The sequence below is a fragment of the Cucurbitaria berberidis genome (genome assembly GCF_010015615.1).
Source record: "Cucurbitaria berberidis CBS 394.84 unplaced genomic scaffold K460scaffold_6, whole genome shotgun sequence".
NCBI classification, from domain to species: Eukaryota; Fungi; Ascomycota; class Dothideomycetes; order Pleosporales; family Cucurbitariaceae; genus Cucurbitaria; species Cucurbitaria berberidis.
Genome location: NW_024468940.1, coordinates 1,691,223 through 1,719,096, shown reverse-complemented (window position 1 = coordinate 1,719,096; position 27,874 = coordinate 1,691,223). Strand labels below are relative to the sequence as shown.

The window sequence follows — 27,874 nt, the reverse complement described above, 5'->3', positions numbered from 1 at the left end:
GGCATACCTTTGGCAGAGTGAAAGCGATGCCGGAAGTGATTCGAAGCACTCTACTAGATGGAAGTAGGGGAACGCGCGTGACTGACGCGAGATAGAGTATTCGTTTGCACTGATAACGTCATCAGCCTACTGGTCGCGTCCGATAAGAAAATATGACAGTCACTGCGCTAGATGACTTCACTTGGAGGAGCTAGTTTCGACTAATAAGTATTCCTTACACCATCAACATCCGCGCCCGACACTGAAACTTCTCGCATCCTCCGAAACTGACCGAACAACTTGTCCCTCACTCTTTTGACCTTCTGTCGCCACAATTTCTTCATCTTGGAATATCCGTCTCTTGCACGCGCATCTTATTTACGGACCCCGGACAAAGTTACGTCACGTACAAGTCACTACAGCCGTTTCAATATCCACCATTCCTTTTCTCAAACGCAAGGCAACACTAAATATCAGAATAATTTCAATGACGAAGCCAACTCCTACAGTACCCCACGTCCCGATAGCCATTCCCATGGGCTTCGCCGCGCAGATCAAAGCGCTCCAAGAATCGCAACGCGACCAAGCTGAGCGCCTCTCTGCCCTTGAGCATGATAATGCTTCCTTACAGGCTTTCAAAGACAAAACGCAAGCCTTAGTGGCTCGCATCGAAGCGCTTGAACAACACAACGCGCACCTGAACGCGCGCCGCAAAGAGGCTGTCAGTCAACTACTCAACCTGCGCAGCCTCCACCAAGAAGCCGACAACGCATTCCAAGTCCGCACGCTCGATATCCAACCCGATGACCTAGAGGGCATGCTGTGTATATATGGGACTTCTATTACGACGGTTATGAGCCATCATCAACGCATTCTTGCATATTTGCGGACTAGAAGCCAGGTATACACCGCTCCGACTCCTCTGGTTCAACAGCCGATCGGTCCTACGCCCATCTGCTACGCGTATCCTCCAGCATACACCCAGGCCGGCTACTGTCGCGCTCATACTATTCCTTACTGGTGCCGTATATGCGGTCAGTAGCCTCCCTCTTGTCCTTTTGGCTTCGTTTCACTTTTTCGGCCTTGATATGGAGGAGCACTCGCCGCTTTACAACATTTCATGGGCCTGGTTGCGGTTTGATTTAGTTGGGACTGGAATTTGGTTTGCTAAACAATGAATTTGAGCTCGACATGCCTTGTGGGCGGCTACGAAACTGGCGTTGGCGTCGGAGATTTTGGTGTCTTAAAGGAAACATCCTGTCCAGGATGTTGATATCTGCTCTATATCGTTTGCGTCCTCTGCTTTTGGCATAGTGGTCATTTGATTTTCTTTGGCTCTGCATCCTACAACTACCGTCTTTTGCACAACGGATTCTTCAATAGCTCTATCTTGCAAGAACTCTGGCCGCCCGCTGCGTGCTCTAGCATCTTTAGTGAAAAGGTTCGCCGTTTGTCGTGTGCGGGGTCTACGTTAATCCACAGCTTTGTTTCTCCAAAGTGAATGGGAATGTGATTGCAAACGCATTGTCGCCCGTGCACTTCTCACTTTTATTCTAGCTCTTCTCTCTCACCACGCCCAAGAATACCATCCCGCACATCCTCGACCACGCTCCAAAATATCGCCGAATCATGAATTCGCTTATCGCGAACGATACCTGGTCGAGTGGCTATTACCTAGGACTTGTTTTCCTCCTCGTGTGCTTCTCCGACGTGGCCTCAATAAGCCTGTCATCGAATTCTTCTGTCTTGACAATGGTGAGTGAAGGATTATTGCGACTTGCGCAAGCTGACTCGGAGGTAATATCTTCACGGTGAAAGCTGGGGGTACAACGCTTCCAAATGCCAATTCTGCACTGTCAATGTAGGAATCAATGCGAAAGTCCAAAATGAAGCCGAAATATCCCTCAAGCAACAATCGATATAATGGATTCTTGACAGACACATACTCGTAACTTTTGCTTTCTTGTCATACCATTGACGAAGCTAAACGAAGTCTATAGAGGCGACTAAAGCGATGCAAAAATCTGCAATGAGATAGATTAATTAGTTGGGTTTCAACGAAGTTAGCCAGTGGCGGCAATTACAGAGTGAGCGGAGTGAGGGACAATGACATGACGCATTCATTACTACGGTAATCAAACAGGCGCTAGCGAACCTTTAGCATCCTACGATTACTCACCAACGATACTGGTCTGTAATGATGGTAGCAGCCCTTTCCGCGATACCATAGATGGCCGTCTGAATATGCGCTGAAACGATCATTGGAATGACACTCGCGTCGACAACGCGAAGGCTCTGTACGCCATACACCCTTAGCTCGGGATCAACGACGCCACCATTCTTCTTCGGCAGCATAGCACAGGTGCCCAGTGGATGAAAGAACGTAAATACGTTGTTTCTCACATATGTCTCCCACTCGGCGTCCGTCTCCACGCTTAGGCCCGGATCGAATTCAGACACCCAAAGGTCCTTGAAAGGCGCCGTGGTCGCCATCTTGCGGAGATACTTGGCTGCTTGGATGGTGGCTTCCAGGTCAAAGGCGGTGCCTAGATACTTGGGGTCGATGATAGGTTTAGTGGCGGGATCGGGGCCGTTTATGTGCACAGAGCCGCGAGAGAAAGGATGCTGGACACCTCCAAGAAGGGTGGCGTAATTCTTGCCATGACCGGGCGTGCCTTTAGCAGGATAGCCTTTCGTGCCGATGTAGCCGTCACCAAAAACGACCTCAAGATCCGGCGCTCCAGAGTATGCGTCCGTGAGTAAGGACAGCTTCTTCCGGTCAACTGGGTTCGACCAGTCAACTGACTGGTGGGCAAGTCTGAGCAGCTTTTCGTCGTTACCAATCGCTTGCTTCCACTTCAAGAAACCGTAGCAGCTACCGCTGTATTGGTAGAGTGATGTCTGACTGCGCCTCCACAGGTCCAGTTCGATGGCTGCTCGGGTCGTGTTGTATTTCAGGACGTCCAGCCCTGGAATTTCCGGTTTGAGTTCGTAGGACGTTTGGATACGGAGGTGATCTTGGAGGTTCTCTCCAACACCTGGAAGGTCGACGATTTGCCTAATACCAGCTTTGGAAAGAACGGCTTTCTGGCCGATACCGGAGAGCTCGAGAATCTTGGGAGAGAGCAAGCTTCCTCCTGAGAGAATGACTTCTTTCTTTGCCTTGATCTCTTTACCACCGACGAGAGTGACACCGGTTGCTTTGGTGCCTCTCCAGTCGTAGTCGAGATTGACCTTGTGAACAGTGCTATTGAACATTATTACTAGGTTGTCGCCGGCCCTTGGGAGGTAGTCTACCGAGTATGACCTGGTATGATTTGAAACACGGTGCATAGCTGGTTGGTACTCAGCGCCAATGCTGTGTCCGTTCAAAGACTCAAGGTTGTTCTCCAGACCAAGGTTTCCTAAAGTAGGAATGCAAGCTTGCACATGCGCAGGAGGATTCTCAACTAGAGAAACCTGAACTGGGCCTCCATAGCCAACACCGTCGTTACCATACTGGGCAATCCCATCTTGACGCTGAAAATTCTCCGCCTTGAGCATAGCAGGATACATGTTCTTCCAACCCCAACCAGGGTTGCCAAGTTCTTCCCATGCATCGAATTCTTTTACTGTAGCACGGTTCCAAACAAGAAGGTTTAGGGCAGAAGTTCCACCAAGCACTTTACCCCGGTTGTGCGGAATGGTGCGCCCATTTGCTGCGGCTTGAGGGACTGTTGGAAGCACCCAATCATACACGCCGCCGAGTGTTGAGCCTCTCAAACCAGGCACATATATTTTTGGTTCATCGCGTCCATCAGGACCGGCTTCAATGACCAACACACACTCGTATGGCAAAGCTCTGCTGAGCTGAGTAGCTACGGCAAGGCCAGCGGTCCCTCCACCGACGATAATCTACATCAAACGATCAGTCCGAATATCGGCACCACACCAGGAAGAAGAAGGGTTACATACGAAGTCAAAATCACGGTTCTCCACGTGGCATCTTCCGTGTCCGTTGACGCCATGCAGGAGACCCAGCCCAGTGGCCAGGATAAAACCGAATGTCAGCCCTCGCATGATGGATCTCTGGAAACACGAGATAACGAAGTCTAAGCAAGGAGGTGATTTCTGGACTAGGGATTGCGAACCCTAGTGACTGCCGGGAAACTGCAATAGACACAGAAACAAGGAAGGCTGCAGATGGGTTATCTGCGAGAGCGATTCGTCTGTGGCAAGGACCTCGACGACCCGACTCGTGTACATTAGACAATCTTCCCATGAGGCCATCGCCATACTGACGAGGAGGCGCGCGAGGCCCCGACAGGGGCCTCGGCAATAAGATGTAGGTAATGAAAAGGGCATAGGCTACCATGTAAAACATCAGCCGATGGGGCCATCTTTGCTGTATTCAGGAACAAAGCGGGCCTAGGATTAGGCGTAATTTTATGTGCATGTGCAGTTTCACTGACATAACCACATCACATTGCGAAGGATTCGCAAGGATGCGCTATCTATACAACAGGATTTACCGATCGCTAGCAGGCTTGACATCATCTTGCTATTGGCTGAGGCAGGTTTAGGTTGCAAAGCTAATTTGTGCCTGTATGTGGGAACCGAACTAGACGCTACGCCCGCGGCCCGACAATTAACCAGGCGCCCAATCCGTCCGTCATTGAAAGAAATCGCAAAATGAGCCGACTTCCGAGACCAGGGTCTTGGCCCTTGAGGTCGGTGAAGACCCGATAGTGCCTACACGCCGGCTATTGTTAAAAGAGAGATAGACGACCTGGGCAAAACTAATACATTATATACAGTAGACAGTAGGCGGGTTAACATTTCCTGCACGTAACCACATGGCTGGGAATGTGAAGCTTTTTCCGACAGAAGCAACCCGATCGATGATCGATACGTAATAATGGGTTGAACAAGTGGGGGGCCGTAAATAGCTCTAGCAGGCATCCCACGTGTATGGTCCAGACGTGATTTTGCAAAAGCATGAAGGAGATTAGCAAGTTGTCAGGCGACATTCCTACGGAAAATAGGATGCGGCGTCGGAGTAGCGAAGCCGGCCACTTATTGCGCTCGGGTACAACCCAACCGATAGCGTAATTCGATCTCTCCCCGGATTAGGTGCGTGCCTAGCCTCTCGCTACAATCCGGCGCCCCGTAACCAGGGCCTGTCTCTAACCCTGAATCTCGTTGTGGAATCATCAATGCGAAGCGACATTTCCATCCGTTTCCCTCAATGGTTAGGCAAGACGACGGATCAACATGTGATCGGCAAACTATACAAGAAAAAATATGAAAGAACAAGACATCCCATTGCTCCACCGAGCTCTAGGGTTCTACTATTGCTTGTCATCTATTCCTTCGAAAACCCTATATGCTTGATCTTATTATGCCTATCCTTCGCATTCGCGAAACCGACCCTTCTAAAAAAGACGACAAGGGCCCTGCTATCGTTGCCGTGTCTGTTGTATTCACCACCATCGCATTCATTACCACCATACTGCGGTTATGGGTACGCAAGGGACGCCGAGCACTCGGAGTGGACGATTACACCGTAACGGCAGCAATGTGCCTTACCATCGTGGAAGCAGCGCTTACTATCCAAGCCGTAACGCGCGGTAAAGGGAAGCGCGGTAAATACCTTTCCAAGGGCGAAAGAGAGTACATTAATATGTACAGCTGGTACGCGCAACATGTGCTCTTCGCGGCTATGGCACTAGTCAAGATATCAGTATGCCTGCTCGTTACACGAATCAAAAATTCGAAGCAGATGAAGTGGCTTACTGGTGTGGTAATTACTGTTTTGTGTACTTCCGCACTGGAATGTAGCATCGTCCTTCTTGCGCAGTGCAGACCTATCAGCGCTCACTGGCGCCCTGCTGCAGGGAAGTGCTGGCCTGCCAAAGTACGCATCTACTCGATCTATGTGCAAGCTGGTAAGTCCTCTACGCAATGGCACACTGGTACCGATACTGACAACTAATTAAGGGCTATCCATCACTACGGACCTGATATGCTCGGCGCTTCCGATTGTCATTATGTGGAATGTCCAACTCCCCTTCCGCAAGAAGGTGTCGATTTGGGTATTGATGGCTATGGGACTCATCTGCACAGCCTGCTCAGCTGTCAGGGCCAAATCTCTTGATGCAAAAGCCAAAGATCTTGCTTGTAAGTCCTCCTCGCACAGTACTGTATTTCAATCGCTAAGCTCCCCTCCTGTCAGATGAGTACGGAATCGTCGCAATCTGGGCCATAACCGAGCTTTGCCTTGGGATAATAGCCACCAATCTCGGTCTTTCTCGTTCCATGTTCTACTATTTCTTCAGGCGCGCGGATCTGACTACCAACGACTCCTCGCAACGGCCATCGTACAACGTGTACGGTAGCCGCTCACGAAACGGATACGCCCAGCATCCGGACTTAAATTCGAATATCTCGCGAATGAGTAAGAGCGATAGGAGGGAAACTAGCACGGCAGGGAGCGAGACAAGGAGTGAAGATAGTGATATTCCGCTGAAACCAATGGCGGGCATTGAGAAGACGACAAAGATTGAGATGCACGTGCAAAAATCATGATCTATGAGCGGCTGCTGTTTTGGGAATTGATTGTAAAAGCGTGGTGTTTGGCGTTGTCGAAAAATTCGAGTCGTGTCTTGCACGGAAGTGTTTTAGATTTCATTGTTGTTAGGGCCGTAGTCCCTCAGCTCAAGGTCTCATACAGTTTGAGCATCTGTTAATTGAAAGAAAACCCTTCCGCGCCTCTCTTAGGTGCGGAAGAAAGTCCCGTGAAACCGTCCCAGGGATTGGATTTGGGCACGCTCGTCATTCTCGCTTCATTGCAGCATGGCGTTCAGTTCCTACCTGAAAATTCGGTCGAATCGTTGATTCAGAGTTCCGATCCAGTCGCATCCACAAAGAAATCTGAGCTCTCAATCCTACTAAGGCCATTCTCGAAATATGTTCTCTCGTAAAAGAGGTTATATGCAAAGTGCTAAGAGCACCAGCTAAACTGCGGGATCCGCTAGACAATGAAGGTCAAGTAGAAGTACCAGCTAAGCAAAAGTGATTCTGACGCACTATGCAAAGTCAATTAATCATGTCTGGGGTTGCAAAGGTCATAAAGATGTCACTCCGATGGCTCGAAACATCAATCTATCGCCAGGTCCCATCACACTCAATTTGGCAACCTCGCAATAGACACGTTGATCCAACCCAGCAACCTTTTTGGAGCTACTCCAACCCTCGTAAGCTCATGTTCCGCTCACTCCATCACCCCATCATGCACCAACCTTACATAACTTCCCATTTTCATTCGGCAGCCCATCAAAACTCTCAACCTTCCAGCCCTCGCTCCCCACCGCATGATGCGCCCAGAACACATCCCTATGATCCATTTCCCTCTTGATTTCAAGCAATCGCGCATACTTGTCGCCCCAAAAACTCTGTTGCCAATTCGGCTCTAGGCGATCTGCTTCATTTAGATACGCACCACTTCCCGGCGTGACGTCGCGCCATTTCTGCATCGTGCCATTAGTCAACGCAGCGCGCGCGCTCATGATGTCGGTATTTGATGCTTTATAGCTCACGGAAATACCAGTGATGATGTGGTACACGGATGTGCGCCATGCGGGGTTGACAGAGTTGTCCGGGTTGCTGCCGCGCGTTGCCATGTTGAATGCGATGAGCGACTGGCCAGCTTCGACGCTTTGTCTCAGTACATTGAAGGTTATGTTGCGGCCTGTTTCCGAGGCAAAGTTTGACCGGGGGAAGAGCCGGGAACTGACTGCACCTGAAACGCCGGACATGGGCTCGAGTGGGAACTCGGCTTGCCAGGCAGGATAGAAGCTCTTGTATTCTGTGATCTTTGGTGAGATGGGGATATTGAGAGAGGTCAGTTTCGAGAAGTACGGTCCCAAGATGGTGTTGAGCTGGTTAGCAGTCTTGTTGGGGGCAAAGAAAGGCTGCATGATGAAGATGAAGTCCGGTCCGGTGGGGAGAAGAAGCCAGTAACTGTACGTGCCGTTGTCTACGTTGCTGATGGCTTGATCGAAAAAAGCCTTGGTAGCTGCCCAGAATTTGTCTTTACCAATCTTTGAGCTATCGAGTTGCCAAGAAGCTGCGGTAACGGGCATATCTTTGTACGCTTTGATCGTGACGGACGACACCACGCCAAAAGTACCTCCGCCTCCACCTTTCAGTGCCCAGAACAGGTCCGCATTGCTCGTAGAGTTGGCTGTCAAGAATTCCCCAATGGGCGTGACGACTTCGAAACCAAGGACGTGGTCAGCTGCCATGCCGTACAGTGAACTAAGCGGGGAGTGACCGCCACCTAAGATATAGCCTCCAAAGACGCCCACGGTCTACGCTGCTCAGCACCAGTTGCAGAGGCGAATTTTAGGATACATACCTGACCCTCACCAGCGACTGCAATAACGCCGCGCTCATTCGCAAACTTGTACAGCTCGAATGCCTGTACACCAGCCCCCGCCTTGATAGCAGGCCCGCGATAACCCGGCTCATCCACATAATCTTCAAAGAACTGAATATCCTTTAATCCATGCGTCCATATACTAAGTGCGCCGTAACCTGCAGATTTACCTGCAAAATCATGGCCCGTGTTTTTCACGACTAGGCGCATGTAGTCATTCCGCGCAAAATTTATACCGCATTGGATGTCTGAGACTGTCTTCGCTTTGATGACACGAGCAGGGTATCCGCCCAATGTGCAGTTCCCAATGTCGTATATTGACGGTGGTTGACACGTAAGGCCCTGATATATTGGCGACAGAACCTCGGTGGGGTCGTCAATGTGCGTGTACGAGTTCGACCAATTCCTTGCCAGCTGTTGGCAGCCCGCGTCGTTCTTCGTATTGCCGTAGCAGAGTGATGCTTGAGGTGTGGTTGTTATAAGTATTTCTGGAGCGCTCAATTGTCTTCGCAATTTGTTCCATGCTTTCTCCGATGGCCACTTCTTGTCGGACGGATCATAGCGACATCGCTTGTCCGTTGTATTGACCGCTTGGATCTCGAACTGGCCTTCGAATGCGAGAAGCGCCGCATCTTCTTCCGGCAATGAGGCCACGTGTTCTCTTGTCAATTGGTGTTCCTCGTACGGGAAGAGTGTGCGCGATTGAACAGATACCAGTAGAATCGTTGTCGCGAACAGGAGTGAAACAATGTGAGAACTCATCCTCAAAATTAATGCTTGACACCTCGCAGTCGAAGAAGCCACGTTGAAAAGCTGGGCACACGCGGAACCAAGGTATGTTATACTCCGCCAAGTGTTTTAAGCTCTGGTAATGACCTTTAGAGGTGCCGAAGCGTATGCGCGAAAGATCAAAGTAATATGTAGAGATGAAAGATTCAGTGCATTTCTGTAAGGGACCCATCGCGTGCTCTTTCTAGACGTTAACGGCTGTTGTGCAGCACGTGGAAAGGTACCGGATTACGACCGATATGACATATTCGTATACGTTTTCCTAATTGCTTTACATTGCTTCTGCGTCGGCTAATTGGTGGCGGAGAATTTGGGATAAACGGGCTACATAGTGCATGAAGCAAGGGTACACTGTTCGATGCCGCCATGTGGCTTGGCGCATCCGGTGATCTTATATGGCTATGTTCTAGATGAATGTTGCGAGGCGTTCGAGACCTAGTCATGGGCCTTACGTGTCGGTTCTACCACAGATGTACAACGCATTTTCGAGCACGTCCATACCACACGTCATTAAACATCCGGAAAGGATTTCCCTGCCTGCGTGCCACCATCTCTTTAACCTTGCCACCGTCTAGTGGGAAGAGGGTGTCTACATATACAGGTAGGACAACGACATGTTCTTGCAGCTGTCCTAGAAAAATCAGAGTCAGCTCAGTAGCAGCTATCCTGCCACCGGCTTCTTCATGTGCAGGCACTTGATGCTCAGGAGCATATGTTCGCGCATCGTGAAATCGAGGCTCAAGCAGATCGATATCCATGACGTACGACCTAAGGGTCTGAGAATTACTTTTGGGGGGAAAGAAGGTGTTTAAAAAGGTTGCAATAGTTGTGCGAAACGTGATGACGTGACTCATATCAATATCTGCCGAACGCGGAAAAGTTGCAGACGGCGAGGTGAATATCTCGGTATCAGAAGTGTTGGGTCCGCTCTGGTGGTCGGTACCACGATCGTCTTCCATCCATTCCAGTAAGCTACCAATTTTGCTTCCCAGGGCGCCGTCAAGAACAGGCTTGGAGGGCCACAATCTCTCAGGAAGTTCGTGAACATGTGTGAATTCTTTTATTGCTATCGAGCCCTGCCACAGGTAGACTGAGCAATGCGGCCACATTTCGGTGACTCCAAAACTAGGAAAGAGAAACGGCCATGTCGATAGTCTGACAGCGGAGCTGGATCCACGGTCCTGGCGATGTGGGTGATGCCATCCTGTCCAGCTCCAAGAAGGGAACCCCTGTCGTCGTTTCAGCTGTGCATAGTTGTTCCAACACATTGCATAGCGAAACAGACGGTGTGGATGTCCCCATAGGAAGGGTCCTAAAAGGGGTGTAAGAGCATTGGCCATGCCTTCGAACGCACGTAGGATATCCTCTGGGTATGTTAGTTTTCGGCCGACGTAGAGAGACACGATCCTTCCATAGCTGAGGTCCGCTCGTCGTCCATCAGCAAGAGTGGGAACTTGTCCATTTATGGATTTGGACAATGGTGGAATAGACGACCGGTGAGGTTGTAGCAGCTTGCCGGCTAACGATTCTATATACAGTCCTTTGTCGCAAGAGAGGAAATACTCCTGCTCGGTGAACACCAGGCGTCTACGAGAGAGGGCACTCTCCTGCATTGTCCAAGACCGTTGATTCCAAACAGAGTTTTGTACTCGGTGCTCGATCGCATCGAATGAATGTGGGATAACAGCGAACTTAAAGTCATCAATGACGACTGCTGGCGGAAAAAGTGGACGAGCTTGGATGGAGGGTATACCGGAAGTACAATCTAGGCCAGCCGCTACAACAAGGGTAAGATATGCCTCGCGGTAAATTTTGTGCATGTGCGCGACCTGCCCAGCTGCATGATCTTGGCTATCCTGTACGATGCAAAGACTGTCAACCCATAGATAGCGAAGGCCAAGCAGTCGACAAATGTGGATTGCATCTTTGATGGTCTGTGGTATTGATAGCGCGTTGAGGCTTCTCTTGGTCTTGAGTAGCTCCAAATTATCGTTCTTAAGCAGCGGTTGCTGCACTTGTCCCCAAACGTAGCTTAGAGCAGTGTATCGACATGCATCTGGCGCCTGCACTACGCACTGGTCCTGCACGTCGATCACTCGAAATTCCAACAGGGAGTTTTGAGCTTGTGGCATAACGATGCAATAATGACTTGAGTCGCAGTCATTCAACCAACTCTGCACCAGCTTAGGATTGAAAGCTGTATCTTCAATCAAGCGAGCAACGGAACCATCGCATAGCGGAACGAGCGAGTAGGGACAGTGCCTGATCGAGAGACTGGAATCACCGCTGACGAAGTCGAATGTGAGACGATCTAATCGTGGCCGAGACTGGAAGAGAAGGTTGATGCCACAAGCACGAAAATTGCCCAACTGCTCACACCCAGGAGTGTTCTGAGACATCCATTTCAGCGCTCGACATAATGAGCAAGTTGAACTTGGGGAGATGGACGACGGCTTCCATCTTTGAGCATCTAGATTCAATACCCGAAAGAATTCCGTGTCAATCTTCAGTTCAGCGCAGGCGCAAGATGACGATGTTTTTGGGGAGATGATCAGCCCAAAGAGCGATAAGACGTCCGCGATCGAAGCTCCCATTCGCCCAATTGTGATCAAGATCGGGTTGAAGGAGATGTTTGTGGTCGATGTTGTGAGATGCACACATGACGCATATGCTTCTCAAGAGCGTTGGTCGCGACGCAGGAGATGGAACCGAAGGGGCTGAAACTGAGGTTGGGGGCCTCGGCGGTTAGGCTGGCCACGGCAATACTAGGCGTTTTAGTATTCAAACCACGCGTCGGTGTTTCCATCACCTGCAACGATATCTTTTAGGTGACCTTTGGTTCACCATGAATTTACGATACATGAGCACATGCAAAACCATGTGTACTCCTAGGAGAGGGAGCACGGCACGTCACATGACTTCGACTAGTCCCCATAAGACGTAGCGCCGGTGCCTGAACTGAAGCCGAACGGCGCGGAAAGCTGGAGGGTGAGCCTCGGAACGGACCTCCCCCCCTCGTAGCATCATCGAAAATGCGGTCACGATTATAAACACCTGTTGTTCACCTTCTATCGTGAAGCAAACACCTGATTCATTTCGGAAAAGGAGTTTAAGCTTATAAAGCTTTGCCGCCCCATTTGCCCGGTCTGCAGTACTCTTCCCCAGCATTGCCCTGGAAAGCTACACAATGTCGAAGCTCTCACCAGCACTCAAATCTCTCATAAAAGCGGCACATTCGCGCCCTGGGCCGGTCCCAGCACCGCGACAAATTCAGTCCATCTATAGCAAAATAGAAGAGGAAGCCACAGCGCGTAAACTCGGGAGGCCATCATGGCTAGGCATCTCCACCGCTGCAACGATGACGATGAACTCACCAGAGTCAATGGTCGCATTATACAACTCCTCGACCAAGTCGAAGTCAGAAAGTGAGAGTGTCGCCATAGCGGAGTTTATGCGAGAGATAGGCTTGAAATGCATAGGTTTCAATGGCGTACGCTATGAGATGAAAGTTTCGTTGCAACATGTAGCTAACTGCAAGCCAGATTCCTCGCACAATAAACATGCTCAATGCATTTCGCGCAGACCTTCCCTCTTCGATCGCATCCTCCCTCAACACAAAACCCACTCGCTTCCCCGATCCTTCCAATATCGAGTCGATCAATTCGCGAGGCCGAGAACTCTGGAACGCCATATACAGGCCACTCGAGACAAAGCTAGAGCACAAACTTGGAGACGCACATCCCGACCTGCCCGTATTTATAATAAACACTGAGTACGGCGGCCTATTCACCGACCCTCCTCGCAAGACAGGTGCGACCGTCGGAAGGATCACAACAAGCTTAGTCGCAGTAACGTGCCTGCGAGCGCAGCAGGGCGTTGGTCCTCAAGTACTCAGTCATGTCTTCGGGCTGAGGAAGGCATGGGAAGATGGTACATGGAAGCAAGAGCCAGAGGCAGGCGAAGAGGAGGGAATCAAGTGGCTTGTTAGCGACGAAGGGTGTACATGGGTGTTGGAGAAGGTCGACGAGCTTGTTGCGGTGCTTGGTGGTGGACAGGGCAGCACCTTTGCTCCCGTCAAATCAAAGCTTTGATCGCTTACAGGGCTAGAAAATGAAGTCTGTCGGCCCCATGATGCTTCTGTGGCCTGCCAACAGTACAAACTCTCGTGCAAGGGATATCACGACTATTTGCAACGGCTCGTCCCTCCGCGGCACTTCATAATTTTCTCATCTATCTTTCCACTTTTACTCACAGCTTACTACGAAGAGAAGGAAACGCTGACCATAGAGGTCCGTTCAGAAGGTTTCTACATCAGATATGCGCAGTCACCATGCTCATTATACTTCTAGACTAACCCGATCTCGCAGTATCGCCAGTTCTACCTACAAACTCACGATGGCATGAACGGCCCTAGTCTCTTAAATGAGAAGGGTGCCAGATCAGCCGCGATCTCGCTGTTACCTAGTGAGCCTTCTCGCAATTTATGATTGCGTAGCCCCCTGGAGCATGACACGGCCTTTTCAACACCAATATCACAACAATATACGCTAGGTGACATATTTTATTAGTGCATGATAACTGAACACTTTAATGTCTTTCAGGTCGCTTCACCATTACATTGCCCATCGAAATTTGCGCAGAAACCCTTCAAATGGATACATCCATCCCACCTTGCCCATCGCACTGTGGCCCAGAAGTTGGGTAAGCTTCACTTAATTGCAAACTCCATAACGTCGGTCGAAAGCGTCCAACCCTGGAATACACTCCAGACAGTCGCAGACCTATCACAAATCAGCATCTGTCATTGCAAAGCACTCACTGCTCCTCGGCTTACATCAGCACTACAGCTGGAAACTGCATCTGTATCTCTGTTCGCGATCCCCTTCGTGATGCAGCGCGACACAACCAGGACCTCGAGGCACGCAAACGGATTACATCCTTTCGCTGATGTGGCGTAATCAACCACGGCGCTGTAGTTGTTAGATTGTCCTCCACCCGGTGACGCATTTTCCTGGTTGCATGTATCCCAGTCCCCGTGGCAGAGACCCCAGTATTTTATGCATTTCCGATCTGGGGTGGGTTGGCCGGGACGAGTATTGCGCCATTCGGGGCTGCCGCGGCCTTGAGCGAGTGCAAAGGCAACGAAGGAAGCGAGCACGAGGAACAGGCGCATCTTGGTGGTCGAATGTTTGGGTGTCGGAAGGGCGTCAGACTCAAGATGTATTGCACCATCGTGGTCGAAGTCTCTTTATGTTAATAGCCTGGAAGGTATTTTCTCAAAGAGGATGCCTGGAATGAAAACAGGGAGCCCAAGAAGACCCTTCTCGCGATGTCCTTGCTGAATTCATACCGACCGGTAGTGCTGGAATGAGGCGAACAGGATCGACCGTAGGACGCCCAGCATGAAGTCGATAGGCGGATCTCTACGATCGCACTCATGTACCACTTGAAATCTTGCATTCTTATATGGTGACCATTTTTATTGGTCAGCGTTCAATGGAGGTGGCTAGATTCGAGGGATTGCTGTTCACGTGTGAGGAAGTTTTGCCTCATTTCGAAGCGAGTTATTAGCAACCCACTCCAAGCATTCTGCTCGTCTGTACACTAATACCTAGGTAGCCAAGAATGCCATTCCATTTGCACGTGCTCCCAAAGGCGATATGTAACCGATGACACTACTACGCGAGGCTTCATCTGGCGCCCAGCACACTTGACGCGCATCTCGGGTGCAGACAAGCTTTCCTCTCTATACCACGAACCACGTCCTAGGCGCCAATTTCACATTCCTGAAGCTTGTGCTGTTTGCGCATTGTAAACGCGATGCCGCATCAGGCAATGAGACGTGCCTCTAACACGCCAAGCTTTACCCCAGTCCATGCGTAACAGCGCCCTGGTTTTAACAACCGTCACCAGAAGCGTCTCAGAGCCTTGCGCCTCGGGAACATTGACCATTTAGGAGACACGGGATCACAGAACCCACCATGTGGCGACACGCAACGTCTCTAACAACACATCACGGTCTTGTGAGTCGTGGGGAAACTTGTCACCGCTCCCGCTACGCGGCATTGCGAACGGTGCATAGAAGCTAATGCCTCGTTCGCGTATGAGAAGTCGCCTTGTGAGGCTCGAAGGCCGCACTGTCCTTGTTTTGAGGGTACTGACTGAGAATGAGGTCGGTGATCTTGATCAAAGGTAAGTATAAGATGCATGATGAAGCTGCATCTTAAGTTTCCTACTATCATCAAGCGTTTTCAATCATTCTCATCTGTTCTTCCATTTATCCAGCTTGACGCTGTGACCTTCCTTCTTTACATTCTTTCTTCCGAGTACAGCTGAGCTGCCTCTTCCCATTCGCTCCTAAAATACACACCCGCTGCATAACTTGTATACTCTTATCCGACGTCATGCATTTCCAATCCTTCACTCTTCTCTCTCTGGCCACGATTGCCATCGCCGTTCCCACGCCCTTTAATGCGCTCAAGCCTCGCCAGAACGCTGCAGTCCTAGCAGACACCACCTTTAACGACATTTCCATCGCCGGCGGACAGGCAGGCAATGCCGAGGCCGAAGCCCTTGCCGTCTTCTCAGCATTGGACCTTCAGAATCCCGGAAATATCAACGCTGCCGACGTCAAGTTCCTGGGCGAAGTCAACAATGTTGCGAACGACGCAGAAAAGGAAGCTTTCAACACGGCAGTTGCAGCCGCCACTGGCGATGAGGCCGCCCAAATACAGGTACGAACACGCCACTCTCAGTCTCCTGTACTATAACCTTTAACTAACACTTATTGCAGAACGGCAAGATAAAGAACAAGGTCCTCAAGTTGATGGCTACCAAGATCGAACTCGAGGCCAAGCAGGCCCAAGGCGAGGATGTTGCCGCCAAGTTGGAAGAGGAGACAAAGAAGTTGAACAACAACATTGCGACAGATACGAAGAACGCTGGCCAAACTTCCATTGCAGAGCCCTTTGATGCGACCATTTCGGGTGGAGGAAATGCAGCTGCTGCCGGTGGAAAAGCGAAGAACGCCGGAAAGGCGAAGGATGCTGGCAAGGCAAAGAACGCTGGAAAAGCGAAGGATGCCGGCAAGGCAAAGAACGCCGGAAAAGCGAAGGATGCCGGCAAAGCCAAGAACGCCGGAAAGGCAAAGAACGCTGGAAAGGCGAAGAACGCTGGCAAGGCTAAGAACGCCGGCAAGGCGAAGAATGCTGGAAAGGCGAAGAACGCCGGCAAGGCAAAGAACGCTGGCCAGGCCAAGAACAACGGCAATGCGACGGCCAACGCCATTGATAATTAGAATCCTGAAGATAATGGGAAGGCTCCAGTTGGGAAGAAGAGAGAGGATAATCAGATGGCCAGGCCATGAATGTTGAAGGGTTGTCGCACGCTGCCTGGCTAGGTCATATACCCCGAGCAAGCTTGAGGTTGGATTGTATCATAGTAATCATGAGGAGCAAAGAACTACTCGCGCCAGAATTGAAATGGCCAGTCATACCCCTCTATGCAGCGTATCAACACTTCGGTGCCTCACACTTGTGCTCGCTATCACTTTTGCGACCCTAGGCACTTTGTCTTTATCATAGATTGCTGGCTTTTTGTTCTGCTGCTGCTGTAGGCAGCAGCATCGCTGTTACGTGGCTAGAATCAGTTCCATAGTTCTGTTTTGCGTCGCAGTACTATACCATTTATTTTATTGCAATACTACTTTTAAAAATTTGCAGAGAGCTTCTGAGCTTTATAACTTATTATTCTTCTCTCGTCGCGGTACTGTACTATTACTATATTATAATACTACTGTTATAATTTATAGAGAGCTCTGTGAGCTTTACACCTTTTTCTATTCTCTAAGTTGATGGGGAAAATATAGAAGCATGTGGATGGAAGATTGAGCAAGTGGTAACTGTTTTTTGACGACTACACTAAGCTATGTCCCGGTTTCCAGAGGTGTTGAAACAATGCCAATTGGCTTAAAATTGTGCCAGAGACACCTCGAGCCCAAAGTGAAACACTTGGAACTCTGGGTAAGGTAGTACAAAGCATATTCTCCGATAAGGTGCTCTGTCCTTTATAAGCTACTCGGTGTATCGAATAGCGACAGTAACGCTTGCCAACGAGAACGCAATCCAAATAGCCGTGAGAAGCTCAAGTTTAGGGGGGCAGAATCTAGATCGTGTCAGCTGATGTAGACACAGGTATGTGCGTGATTACGTACTCTTCCAGACTAAGACCAATGAAGCCACCCCAAAAGAGCCACTGGGCAATCCAAAGGAGGAGCATGCCTATGACCGTGACCGCATACAGTCTCACGAATGATCCTGGGGGAGCAGAGGTGTTATGTCCTTCAACAGAGCAAGTGCCATATGCTGTGTAAGTTCCTCCCTCGTTAAGGAGCGACGATGTCTCTTCTAACTCCCCACTCTTAGCTATCCCATGATGCGCTAGGTTTTCTTCAAACCGTGCCCAGTGTTGGATGAACTGAGCCAACCCTTCTTCCACAATGTTCCGTGGCTGCTGGTTCTGCCACTTTGGTACATCGATGTTACCAGCTCCAGTCGATACATGCCACCTGCATGCAGCTTGCAACAACTTAACGATCGTCACGATGCTAACAATGAGCCACAAGAGTGCTCCAGCATACATGAATTTTGCCCATGTTGCCATATCTAGTCTTTCCATACCTCTTAGGTAGAAGTCATGTTCGCGACCATAATTGACGGTCAAAATCAGATAATACGATGATATGACCTGGAGGATCGCTTCCGCAAAGAGCGAAGAGGCGGCGGCAGAGATACTCATCGCTTTGAAGGGTCCTATACCAGCCAGCAAAGTCGTCAGCAAATTAAGGCGAGGCATTGCGCACCAAAGAAGCATCAACTGGAGTACGGGTACGTTCTCATAACCAAAGGATTGCTGGACAAGAAAGGCATTCAGCCAGTTTGCAAGAAGTTGAAAACTAGCGATCAAAATGCCAGTGGAGAACCAACACCGCGGGTGCGGGTTCCATAGAGAGTTGAGTGCGATTTGATGTATGCCTGTTCCCCGGCCGAGAAATACGGCAAAGAAAGTAGCTATATTGATCAGCGCAAAGCTTCCGAGCTTCCACTCAGTTGAGGCACATGTATCCATTGCCTTTTTAGATCCCAGATTCGTGGCAGAGTCACTGTTTGAATCGTGCGATGATCGGATAGTCCATGGCCATGGAATCATGTCGAGAACGGTAGGGGCGGCTAAACGGCCCCAATTATCTGGCAGACCATGCCAGTCCTGCACATTGCCACAAAGATCGTGAAGCCATTTTACATAATCGATTCGGGTTTCGAAAACATGGCACGATCCGCCGCAGGAGTTGTAGCGAATGTACCGGCAGAAGCAAGCCCTATCAACTGCGCGCACCACTTTACAGTAGCCATCAGAGTCGAGGTCACAAGCATCGGTAGCACATTGACCATTCAGCTCAGTCAGCTCAGTCAATCGCTTCGGGATATCTGTGACACACGTGGGCCAGTGCCAGTCTTCGATGGGGATATATGCGAATTCGGTGGTTTTGAGCCCGTCCGTCCCGTTGTCGGGTAGAGACCTCGGCCCACAGGTGGCACTTATCCACAGCCGTTCCCTTTCAAGTCTATCATCTCCAGCCCTGAGCAGGGTTCGTTCTTTGTATCTATAACGAACGCGCCGCAGAGGCAGTCTTTATCAAAATAGTCGCCATATCTGATGATACGGTGGGTGTGATCGTAACCGACAGTTTCAGAATCGAGAGTGATCATGGAATGTAGGCTTTCACTGTATTCCCAGGGACGATCGGTATTTCCGGTATGTTGGGTTGTGCTCGTGAAGCTACATGAGGCCATGACATGTTGAAATGGTTCCATTGATGAAGCAGAAACCGAGCCCATTAAGCATGCCGGTGCATTGTAAATGACGCCAAGGGCCGCATATCCTTGAGCCAGCGAAGCCGGTGAGAGGGTTTGCAGCTCGTTCGTGTCGCCAACGTCGACAAGCCACGTCCGACCGGTAATGGTATGAATCCACCGATACAACTGCGCTTTGGCGAGCACTGAGCGGCTACAGTGTGGGAGATACCCTTTGACAACCTCGGAGGAGAATTCTGTGCTTAGACAGCTGAGCTGGGTCAACCATTGGTGGTGGGTGCAGATGATTCCGAAGTGTCTCGTGCACCGTTTGCTGGTACACTTCGTCATGGTACTCAGCCAAGTGGATTGATCCTGTTGAGCGATGCATTGTGGCATAGGTGTCAAGTCCTCCGGATTGACCCAACCACCGTAAAGATTTTGGGGCGTCAGGATAATGTCCTCTCTAGTAGAATCAACGCTAGCGGGAGGAAAGGCTTCTGCAGTTCTCGAGTTAGTGTTAAAAATAACCTTGGAACAAAGGTACTACCTCGTGCAGCTCCCGCACAAGCCCCGGCTAGCAATACCACAAACCACGTGCTCGATATCTTCATCTTGCTGACAGTTCAAGTTGCCTCGTGCTTCGAGTTAGTGTAAATAAATCGTGGACCTAGGTAGTCACTGGCACCCTTTGATTCAGTTTAGACCCGACAACTCTGAGGTGCGGGGTTGCGGCAATTGCGTCAGCGGATTATCTATAATCCCAGAAGCCTCCAGGTCGCACAATGTGTTCGCGCAGCTACGTTGATCTACCTCTCACCGTGAGGATATGCCAGCATGAGACCTAGGCCATAAGGGGATAGATTATCATGTTCTTCTGCGCTAGTGAGGTGGCCGGCCCGGCCTTTACGGGGAAATGTATAGCGGCACGAGCGGGTACAGTACCGAGGGTTCGCTTACGGGTAGTAAACTGGGTCCATGGTTCCACTAGCAACTTCTGTTGTTGGACTTCTTCTCTTCCCATGAAGTCTACACTGCTGTCCAGCGTAGTATTTTGATTCAATGAAATTATCCAATGCTCTGATATCAGAAGATTTATACTTGATCGTGGTGAAGTAGTTGTGAATGTCTCAAGCGGCTTTAGATGCGGGTGACAGAACGATAACAGAGGAGGAGCACTATGGGACATCGTACTTCCGCTGTGCTTCTTGCACACCGGCACGGACATTGTTAGAAATCGAAATCGCGCTGCAGTGGGATAGTGAGTTACCATAGCTAGCGGCTGGAACATAATCCTTCACCGCGATTTGAAGCTTCATGAAGTGTGATTCCTGGTGCCGGGAAGTGCTATTTGTAATGCAAGTTCTTGTCGCGTAAGTGACAATAGGGATCAATCAAGTATTCCCGTTATTTCCTGAACATGCTTGTCGTAAGGTATCTCAGAAACTATTGTTCCATTGATCTTCCAGTGAGGAAGGCAGCTTCCCGGTCTTCTATCAATATGCTTACGCTACTGCTTACTAATAGCTACTTCTGTACTGAACGATGTTGCTTCGCAACGTCATCACGAACGCCACCCTCGAAGTACAACCACACATTGTCGATAGCACAACAACTTTCAGAGGGCTTATGTGTTTTTAACATCCTTCGTTTCATTCATTTCAACGCATACTGCTCCTGACATAGAATCGATATACCGTCGCCTCTACTTCAGGCCAAACTCAAACCTAGTATGGATGTCACCGTAAGCTATCGCGATGACCCAACATGTGGGCATCCTAAAAGCATCTCCCTCTCTCCGGGAACCAGACATCAGCAAACCATAGATTAAAGAAAGGTCCCAATGCACCACCGGGCGCTAGTAGCCGAGATGCGTACTAGCGGTCGATACCATACCATGACTTACATTATTACCGCAAACCAAAGTTTTGTTGTAGAAAGCGTGCTGCTAATACTAGTTTACGCAGGGTCCCGAATACTTAATCTCAGAGGCGTCACAGCTAGATAGGGAGCAATGGATAGACCCACGAATGGAGGTAGAGTGGTTGAAGATGATAGTAAGCCAGCAAAACTTGCAAGAAATTCACTTCACTACCGTGGTACTGTAGAAGCTTTGCACTGAATCTTGGGAGGGTATTTTGAACTCCAGGAGTAGCTCTTGGACTTATGGCGTGCACTTTATAAGGGCAACTCATCTAGCTCTGTCTAAAGATGCTCGCGCTGATTTCAATTCATCTAGGCTATGGAGAAGCAGGGCGGGAAAAAAAATGAGGCGGCAGTCGGTCCCGTAAGAAGTCTGACCTTCAAAACCCCCGAACTGCGAAAATTCCTACACGACATCTGCTTGAAGTATGACCACGACTTCAACAAGTGGTACGACGGCGACTTCAAAAAGCACCCGTATTCGATATTCTTATCTCGAAACGGGTATATGCTAGGCTCAGCACCTCATGCCGCAAGTATGCTCTCGAACCCGATCCATCCCATTTTCGCCCCGGATAACTGGTACGGCCCGTACAACTACCCATTATTTTTGAGTATCGCTTGGCCTGCATTGCAACTCGCTTCGCTTTGGATTTCGCACGATAGCTGGTTGTTCGACTGGTGGGTGCATTTGTACTACGGACAACCGCAAGTCGACAGGAAAGGGCGAATATATCTTGGCCCGAATCCGAGAGAAGGGTGCCTTGACTGTAGAAGCATGGTTGCAAAAGAGATGAGAAAGCTAGCCGGGCAAATTAACTTTGTGATCCTGCCGCCTAAGTTACTGCGCGGTGCTCTGGCGTCCAGTAATCGCTCTACACGGACCTTTATCAAAAATCTCATGCGGGAGGAGACGTCGGCGTCGGCGTCATTCTTTGAGGCTTTCCCCTGCGCAAAGAAACCTGTTATCGCACTGAGTTCGGACTTTTACCACATCGCCCTGGCCGGAACGAGTGGTGGAAATAGCAGTATCACTGGGGCCAAGAAACTACAACACCACTTCGGAATGGCGCATACTCTTGTACACGAACTTGCCCATGCGTTGGTATCGATATGGCACCCGTGGACTTCGATGAAAATCGAGCCGTTACACAGGCTCGATGATCTCCCAGAGGCTGGCAAATCGTGGGAGGATTATGTTTTTGGCGCGGAACTCATTACGCTTCATGGCGCCAGCCCGATGATGTGCAGGGAGTGGGACCATTCCTTGCCTCTTATGACAAATAGTCGTAATATATCACCACTGCCTCTGTCATCTGCCGTTCCGGAGTCGTGGACGAACACCTGGTTTCTACCACAGACATGGGAGAACATGTATATGTTGCGAGGTGCTCTCAAGGCACCATCAATACGACAAGGAGCACCGGTTATTGCGGCATCTCGAGTCATAGGGAACAAAGAAGTGTTGGTATTATACTACCATGGGGTAGATGTGATGGGCGACGATGAGCTGGCCGTGTACCATGCGAGGTATTTGGAGGGCCAGCTCCAATCCCAAAGTTCAGGACATCAACTATCCTCCACGGCAGCATTTAGCGTTGGAACCCAACAGCAAATCCGATTGATTCACGCCACGGCCAACTTATGGGCCGTACAAACGCTTAGTTTTGCTCACATAAACAACTCCGCCGGCCCTAGTCTCATCCCCGTAGCGCATGCCTCCTCTTCACAGTCGCCACCCCGACTAGTACGACCACCACCATTACCTAATCCAGAAACCTTCTGTTCCAAATACCTGCAGATTTGGCGCAATGAAAGTGTTATATCCTTCAACGCAGGCAACTCATCATCGCTCCGGCTGCATCACGCACATCCATACATGCACCTCACACTCCCGCGATGTCGGTGCAACGGTTGCATGTCTGTTATGCAAAGCATGATCGACGCGGAAAATGGAACAGCATCTCCGGAAACGAAGAGAGGGCTCGAGGAGATGGAACTCGGTAGCCGTTTTGGGGAGATATTTTATGGGAATCTTTCAAAGTGGAGGGCGAGGGGTGGTGTTGGTGATGTTCGTCATGGTTTTCTTGATGGTAATGGTAGTGGCTGATGGGCATGAGAGCTGCGTGAATGGTGTCTGTAATTCCTTTTGCATCACACGATAACTGAATTTTTGTAGTGCGCTTGTTAGCCATTTCTAATTGTTAGTAATTCACCAATACGGTTGATTCAAATACCACACTGCTGTCAATTTGGAGTCCAGGAAACATTTGACTTTATATGTAGGATGCAATGAGCTGCGACAGATCGGAAGCAAGCTACGAAACCTCGAAGCCAGTAACTCGTGTTTGTTTATATGATTACCATCATATTTCATTATACGAATTGCTCGCTCGTTCGCTTCTAAAGCGAACATATACTGCGCCAGAAATGATCTAATCACTTCAACGGATCGCCTAAGCGCTCAACATACACATCATGCCCCTAAGAACAGAAGTGTGTTGGTAGGCAATGTAGTGTGGCGCAGTGCGTAAGAGTGGGTATACTGAAAGCCCCAACGCCGCCATCAAACAAGCACGAAAATACAAACATGGTCCTTCATGGTATTCAACGCATGAACTGCCGTCAACTCCTACGCCGTTCACTATTCACCTCTTTACTCCAAGTCCGTACTTTAGTCGAAGCGCGTGCCATTGGTATAGCCCGAGCCTTTCATGAGTGGATCTTCACTTACCGACCAGGCCTGTGCATCGAGCCTGGCCCTCTTCTCCTCACGCGTTTCGCCGTACCCTTCTTCGCCTGGATCAGTCCTCTTCTTCCCCTTGTTTAGATTTTGCTGAGGCTCGATGTATTTTGGGGTGCTGACACGCGAGCCACCCAGAGCCGGAGTGGGAAGGGAGGTATCGGTCAGAGCGGGCGGAGACGGAATCTCATCATCGTCATCGATAGTGATGTAGCTTGGCCGCTTGTTAAGGGCGATACGCGGCGGAAACTGGCTATCGGCTGTCATGCTCTCCTTGTTTGTGTGTGCAGCTGAAGCCTCGTGGTGCGCGGTGGCTTCTTGTAGTTTTGCTACGGCGGCTTCGCGTTGCTCGAACTCACGTTGCGTCTCTTCGCGCTGCTGAAGCCAGAGATCGTGCTGCTCCTTGTAGTCGATCTCCATGCCCTTTGTCCATGCCTTTTGCTCCTCGCTCTCTTCGCATGCCTCAATGCAGGTAGGACACTTGATGTAGAAGCCGCCATGGGTGGGCGGTTCATGCAACAACTCGAATTCAGGTAGATTCTCGCCAATCAAATCAGTCTGGTCCCAGTCGAGACAATCCTCGCAGAAGCCTTGTGGACACCAACGGCAGCGGAAGATCAGGCCTCCGGCATCTGTAGTGTTCTTGCCGCAGTCGCCGCAATTGTGTTGGGAACAGTAAAAGCCGCTGAAACCCTTGACCTTGGCCTGGTACTCAGGCTCGAGGCAATCGAAGTGGTAAGCACGAGGGCAGCTCCGACACTCCACCATATGGCCGGTATCTGAGCCTTCGAAGCAGGCTAAGCAGTGCTCTTCGTGATTGAATTCGCGTCGTTTATCACGTACGGGTTCCGCGAGACGAGGGTCTTTACCAGCCATGGTGGGTACAGCCTCCCAGTCGCCACAGTTCAAAGACTCTTTGTTGATTGCGTATCCATCGATCATAACTGTGGTGTTCTTGCCTTTGCGACGATCTTCTCGAGTGATGGTGTCCGGGAGGATATTAGTGTTAACCCTGGTATTCGGCTGACGCTGGTAACGCTTGCCCTCGAACACGGCGCATTCGACACGTTCCATGACTGACAGCCATTTCTCTTCGTCGACTTCGGAATGCGACCCTTCAGCGACTGTCAGGTCAGCCGGCTTGTCACGACACTTGGCCATCATAGTCTCGAGATCCCATGACACCATTTCGTTGACATCAATCTCAGGATGCGACAACGTTTGCGCACCGCGACGGACCAGTGTCTTGAGCTGTGACGTATCCATTTGAGGCATGTCGTCTGTGAGTGATGCTCGTCCCTTTGTCTTAGCTAGAGTCTCTTTGCCGTGTATGTTTTGCATGGATTCTGTGATCTTTGCGGACAGGTAGAGCTTCTTTCGAATACGGCCCATCATCTGTTCCTCAACGGTGCCTTGTGTACACAGCTTGTAGATTGTCACCTTGTTTGTTTGACCAATGCGGTGGGCACGAGCCTCGGCCTGTAGAGTAATCTGTGGATTCCAGTCTTCATCGAGGAAGATGACGTCTTGTGCGCTTGTAAGGTTGATACCCAGACCACCCGCACGAGTAGAGAGAAGCATGACCTTGTAGTCTGACTCCTTCTGATTAAAGAGGCGGATATCGAGATTTCGTCGCGCACGAGCGGTGCTGCCGTCTAGGCGTAGGGATCTGAAACGCTCACCGTGATTGCTAATAAGGGATAATAAGTCCTCACAGTAGTCGAGCGTACGAGTGAAGCCGGAGAAGATGAGTACCTTCTTGCCTTGGTCGAAGATGGTGTGTTTGAGCAGTTTCTCCAGCAGGATAAACTTGCCCGAAGCGCGGATGATGTGGTTACTGATGTAGTATGGATCCGGCGCGGCCCCAGGTAGCAGGTATGGATGCGAGCAGCATTTTCGTAGCTGCATCACGAGATTCATGAGTTTCTGCCAGGCACCTTTCGTCTGAGCACTCGACTGATCCTTGGCAATGGCCTCGAGCATGATATTTGCAGTCTCCTCCCATTCGCCGCCCTGCTTGGCGTCCGCGTCCATCCCTTGCTTCTCAATTCTGCGAAGCAACTGATCCTCTTGCATATCCTGTTCGATTGCCGCCTTTTCTTTCGTCTTGCCGTCAGCGAAGAGCTCATCAAGCATGCCATTGTCGATGCGAGTCAAAATCCTTGTGTACCAAAATTTCTGCATAGGGGTCAACGGCACATAGAGGAGCACCTCTTCCTTAGGCGGTAGGCCAAGGTTGACGCTAGGGCTGTCTTTCATGCGTCGCAGCATGATGAGCTCAAGCAAGTGACGAGCGTTGTCCATCGTTGTCCTGTTGACTTTGCCTTTGTTGAGGTCGAAGGACTCTTTGAATAATTTGTCAGTTCCCCCGATGAAGACATCTGGATATAACCAGGCGAGTAAGGCCCACATCTCGACCAGGTTGTTCTGGAGGGGGGTACCGGTCAATATCAGGCGGTACTCGGCGCTGATAGTACGCAGAGCGGTGGAGATTTGCGTGACGCTGCTCTTGATCTTATGTCCTTCGTCCAGGACAACATAGCGCCAGACAAAAGCGTGCTTGAACCATGCCTGCTCCGCCTGAAACGTGTCGTAGGTCGTCACGATGATTTTGAACGAGGTGGAGTCTTGGTCGTTAGTAGATAGTTTGGACACCTTGCGGCCAGCCTTGCGTGAGGCCTTCCGATCCCTGGCGCGAGTGGTTTCGTGTCCTTTCATGTCTTCCATCCCGACCGCAACCCTCTTGAGACGCTGTCGCTCGCTCGTAGCACCGTGGAAGCGCATAACTCTCAATCCTGGCACCCACCGCTGAGCCTCGGTGACCCATGAGTTGAGTACACTGAGAGGGCATATGACGAGATAGGGGCGAAGCTCTTCGGAGCTTAAACCATTCTTCTGGTCGAGCTCTTCGAGGTACTGGAAGAGCGACAGGGTCTGTAGAGTCTTTCCAAGGCCCATCTCGTCGCCTAGAATACCAGAGAAACCGTTGTTGTATAGATGTACGAGGTAGGAAAGGCCCGAGAGTTGGTAAGGCTTCATGACGGCTGTGACACCCGCTGGCTGCTCGCTAAGCTCCTCGTATTCAACAATTGGCTTCGCATTGTGATGGGCCACGAGCTTGGAGACGTGGTTGTGAGGCGGCAGTAGCGGTAGGAAGTAGTCCTTGTTAGCGACGAGGAAATTGTTCGCCTTTGTCTTTGACTTGTGGGCAATGTCGTCGCGAAGACGGGTTCGCGCAGTGTCGAGTTTCCGTAATGGCGTCCGTCCCTTGCGCGTGGGCGACGGAGTAGGCACAGTGTCGGACTCGAGGATGGTGCTCGTCCTGTCGCGCGTGCTCCGCCTCAGCGAACCAGTGCTTTCGCGCTCCTTCTTGCGCTTCTCCATTTTCAGCTCCTGTGTGTATGCCTCAATCCTGGAACTCGACTTGCGTGCCGGGCGGGCAGACAGTGCAAGCTCGTCTTCACTGATGGCCCCTTCTTCTTCTCTCGTCCGCTTGGAGCGCCTAGCGCGAGAGCCTTTAGGCACAGAGATAGTCGTCGTCGTCGGTTCGTTCTCGGGGCTCGATATGGAGGCAGAGTGCTCGTCACAGTCGGCTGTCGAGTCTTCAGCAAGGCCGTAATCTAGGCGTGGCAGTGAGTGCCGCTCGGATTTGTTTTCACCGTCACGAGAGACAATGGGATCTTCGCGCTTAGACTCCTGGGAAGAGACGCGCCGTGTCTTAGTCGCAGCCTCTGCTGAGCTTTGTGAAGCGAACATAGCCAGGAGGTTTTGCAACACTCCACCACGCTTCTTGGGTGTGATGGGGATCGGAGACGCTGGTGTTATACGCGGACGTTCTGCCATGGCGCCGTTTGCTGCGGATTTCGAAACCTATGGCATCACGGAGTGAATTGGTACAGGTAAGATTGGAGCGGAGGGGAGCGCTGGTCTAGGTATGCGACTTTACGTAGGGCGCATTGCGCAGGATGCAGCCTGGAGCCTTGCGCGGGTGAAGTGACGGTGAACAAGGCGTCAAGCGGTATTAAGCATCTTCATAGGAATATATCTACAAGAGAACCAGCAGGTCACGGTGAGGTGAGGTGAAGAATCGAACTCTTTACGGAATTTGAGATAGCCTGGCGGCGACATCGCGTACCGCGAAATCGCGAAATCCGCGTCGCGGAGACAAGG

At 50.5% G+C, this 27,874-nt stretch overlaps 11 protein-coding genes across 11 annotated transcripts; 5 read left to right on the top strand and 6 right to left on the bottom strand.

The window, feature by feature from the left end:
* Window positions 1-466: 466 nt before the first annotated feature.
* Window positions 467-1,021, top strand: K460DRAFT_359755 (uncharacterized protein; the record flags this gene model as incomplete). The annotated part of the gene is made up of 1 exon (XM_040932215.1): window positions 467-1,021. The coding sequence occupies one exon, from the start codon at window positions 467-469 to the stop codon at window positions 1,019-1,021; it is 555 nt and encodes a 184-aa protein (XP_040783805.1).
* A 958-nt stretch (window positions 1,022-1,979) lies between these two features.
* Window positions 1,980-4,250, bottom strand: K460DRAFT_389696 (GMC oxidoreductase). The gene is made up of 2 exons (XM_040935745.1): window positions 3,934-4,250; window positions 1,980-3,873 (listed from the first exon to the last, which is right to left on the bottom strand). The coding sequence occupies exons 1-2, from the start codon at window positions 4,036-4,038 to the stop codon at window positions 2,155-2,157; spliced, it is 1,824 nt and encodes a 607-aa protein (XP_040783804.1). The 5' UTR covers window positions 4,039-4,250; the 3' UTR covers window positions 1,980-2,154.
* A 935-nt stretch (window positions 4,251-5,185) lies between these two features.
* On the top strand, window positions 5,186-6,896 carry K460DRAFT_421046 (uncharacterized protein). Its single transcript, XM_040938116.1, has 3 exons — window positions 5,186-5,906; window positions 5,959-6,138; window positions 6,194-6,896. Exons 1-3 carry the CDS (start codon window positions 5,345-5,347, stop codon window positions 6,544-6,546), a joined length of 1,095 nt encoding a protein of 364 aa, XP_040783803.1. The 5' UTR covers window positions 5,186-5,344; the 3' UTR covers window positions 6,547-6,896.
* A 351-nt stretch (window positions 6,897-7,247) lies between these two features.
* Window positions 7,248-9,160, bottom strand: K460DRAFT_410628 (FAD-binding domain-containing protein; the record flags this gene model as incomplete). The annotated part of the gene is made up of 2 exons (XM_040937396.1): window positions 7,248-8,330; window positions 8,378-9,160. 2 exons carry the CDS (start codon window positions 9,158-9,160, stop codon window positions 7,248-7,250), a joined length of 1,866 nt encoding a protein of 621 aa, XP_040783802.1.
* A 1,574-nt stretch (window positions 9,161-10,734) lies between these two features.
* Window positions 10,735-11,319, bottom strand: K460DRAFT_295125 (HET-domain-containing protein; the record flags this gene model as incomplete). Its single annotated transcript, XM_040929537.1, has 1 exon — window positions 10,735-11,319. A coding segment is annotated over one exon (585 nt), but the record flags the coding sequence as incomplete, so codon positions are not given.
* Window positions 11,320-12,374: 1,055 nt separating this feature from the next.
* Window positions 12,375-13,278, top strand: K460DRAFT_410626 (uncharacterized protein; the record flags this gene model as incomplete). Its single annotated transcript, XM_040937395.1, has 2 exons — window positions 12,375-12,677; window positions 12,730-13,278. 2 exons carry the CDS (start codon window positions 12,375-12,377, stop codon window positions 13,276-13,278), a joined length of 852 nt encoding a protein of 283 aa, XP_040783800.1.
* Window positions 13,279-13,899: 621 nt separating this feature from the next.
* Window positions 13,900-14,360, bottom strand: K460DRAFT_410625 (uncharacterized protein; the record flags this gene model as incomplete). Its single annotated transcript, XM_040937394.1, has 2 exons — window positions 13,900-13,968; window positions 14,022-14,360. The coding sequence occupies 2 exons, from the start codon at window positions 14,358-14,360 to the stop codon at window positions 13,900-13,902; spliced, it is 408 nt and encodes a 135-aa protein (XP_040783799.1).
* A 1,003-nt stretch (window positions 14,361-15,363) lies between these two features.
* Window positions 15,364-16,650, top strand: K460DRAFT_348068 (uncharacterized protein). The gene is made up of 2 exons (XM_040931369.1): window positions 15,364-15,921; window positions 15,981-16,650. Exons 1-2 carry the CDS (start codon window positions 15,592-15,594, stop codon window positions 16,482-16,484), a joined length of 834 nt encoding a protein of 277 aa, XP_040783798.1. The 5' UTR covers window positions 15,364-15,591; the 3' UTR covers window positions 16,485-16,650.
* A 609-nt stretch (window positions 16,651-17,259) lies between these two features.
* Window positions 17,260-20,062, bottom strand: K460DRAFT_359748 (uncharacterized protein; the record flags this gene model as incomplete). Its single annotated transcript, XM_040932214.1, has 5 exons — window positions 17,260-17,350; window positions 17,400-18,824; window positions 18,860-19,538; window positions 19,859-19,942; window positions 19,999-20,062. 5 exons carry the CDS (start codon window positions 20,060-20,062, stop codon window positions 17,260-17,262), a joined length of 2,343 nt encoding a protein of 780 aa, XP_040783797.1.
* A 1,218-nt stretch (window positions 20,063-21,280) lies between these two features.
* Window positions 21,281-23,071, top strand: K460DRAFT_410622 (uncharacterized protein; the record flags this gene model as incomplete). The annotated part of the gene is made up of 1 exon (XM_040937393.1): window positions 21,281-23,071. The coding sequence occupies one exon, from the start codon at window positions 21,281-21,283 to the stop codon at window positions 23,069-23,071; it is 1,791 nt and encodes a 596-aa protein (XP_040783796.1).
* A 148-nt stretch (window positions 23,072-23,219) lies between these two features.
* K460DRAFT_371245 (ISWI chromatin-remodeling complex ATPase ISW2) lies at window positions 23,220-27,805 on the bottom strand. Its single transcript, XM_040934313.1, has one exon. The coding sequence runs from the start codon at window positions 27,545-27,547 to the stop codon at window positions 23,636-23,638; it is 3,912 nt and encodes a 1,303-aa protein (XP_040783795.1). The 5' UTR covers window positions 27,548-27,805; the 3' UTR covers window positions 23,220-23,635.
* Window positions 27,806-27,874: the final 69 nt, after the last annotated feature.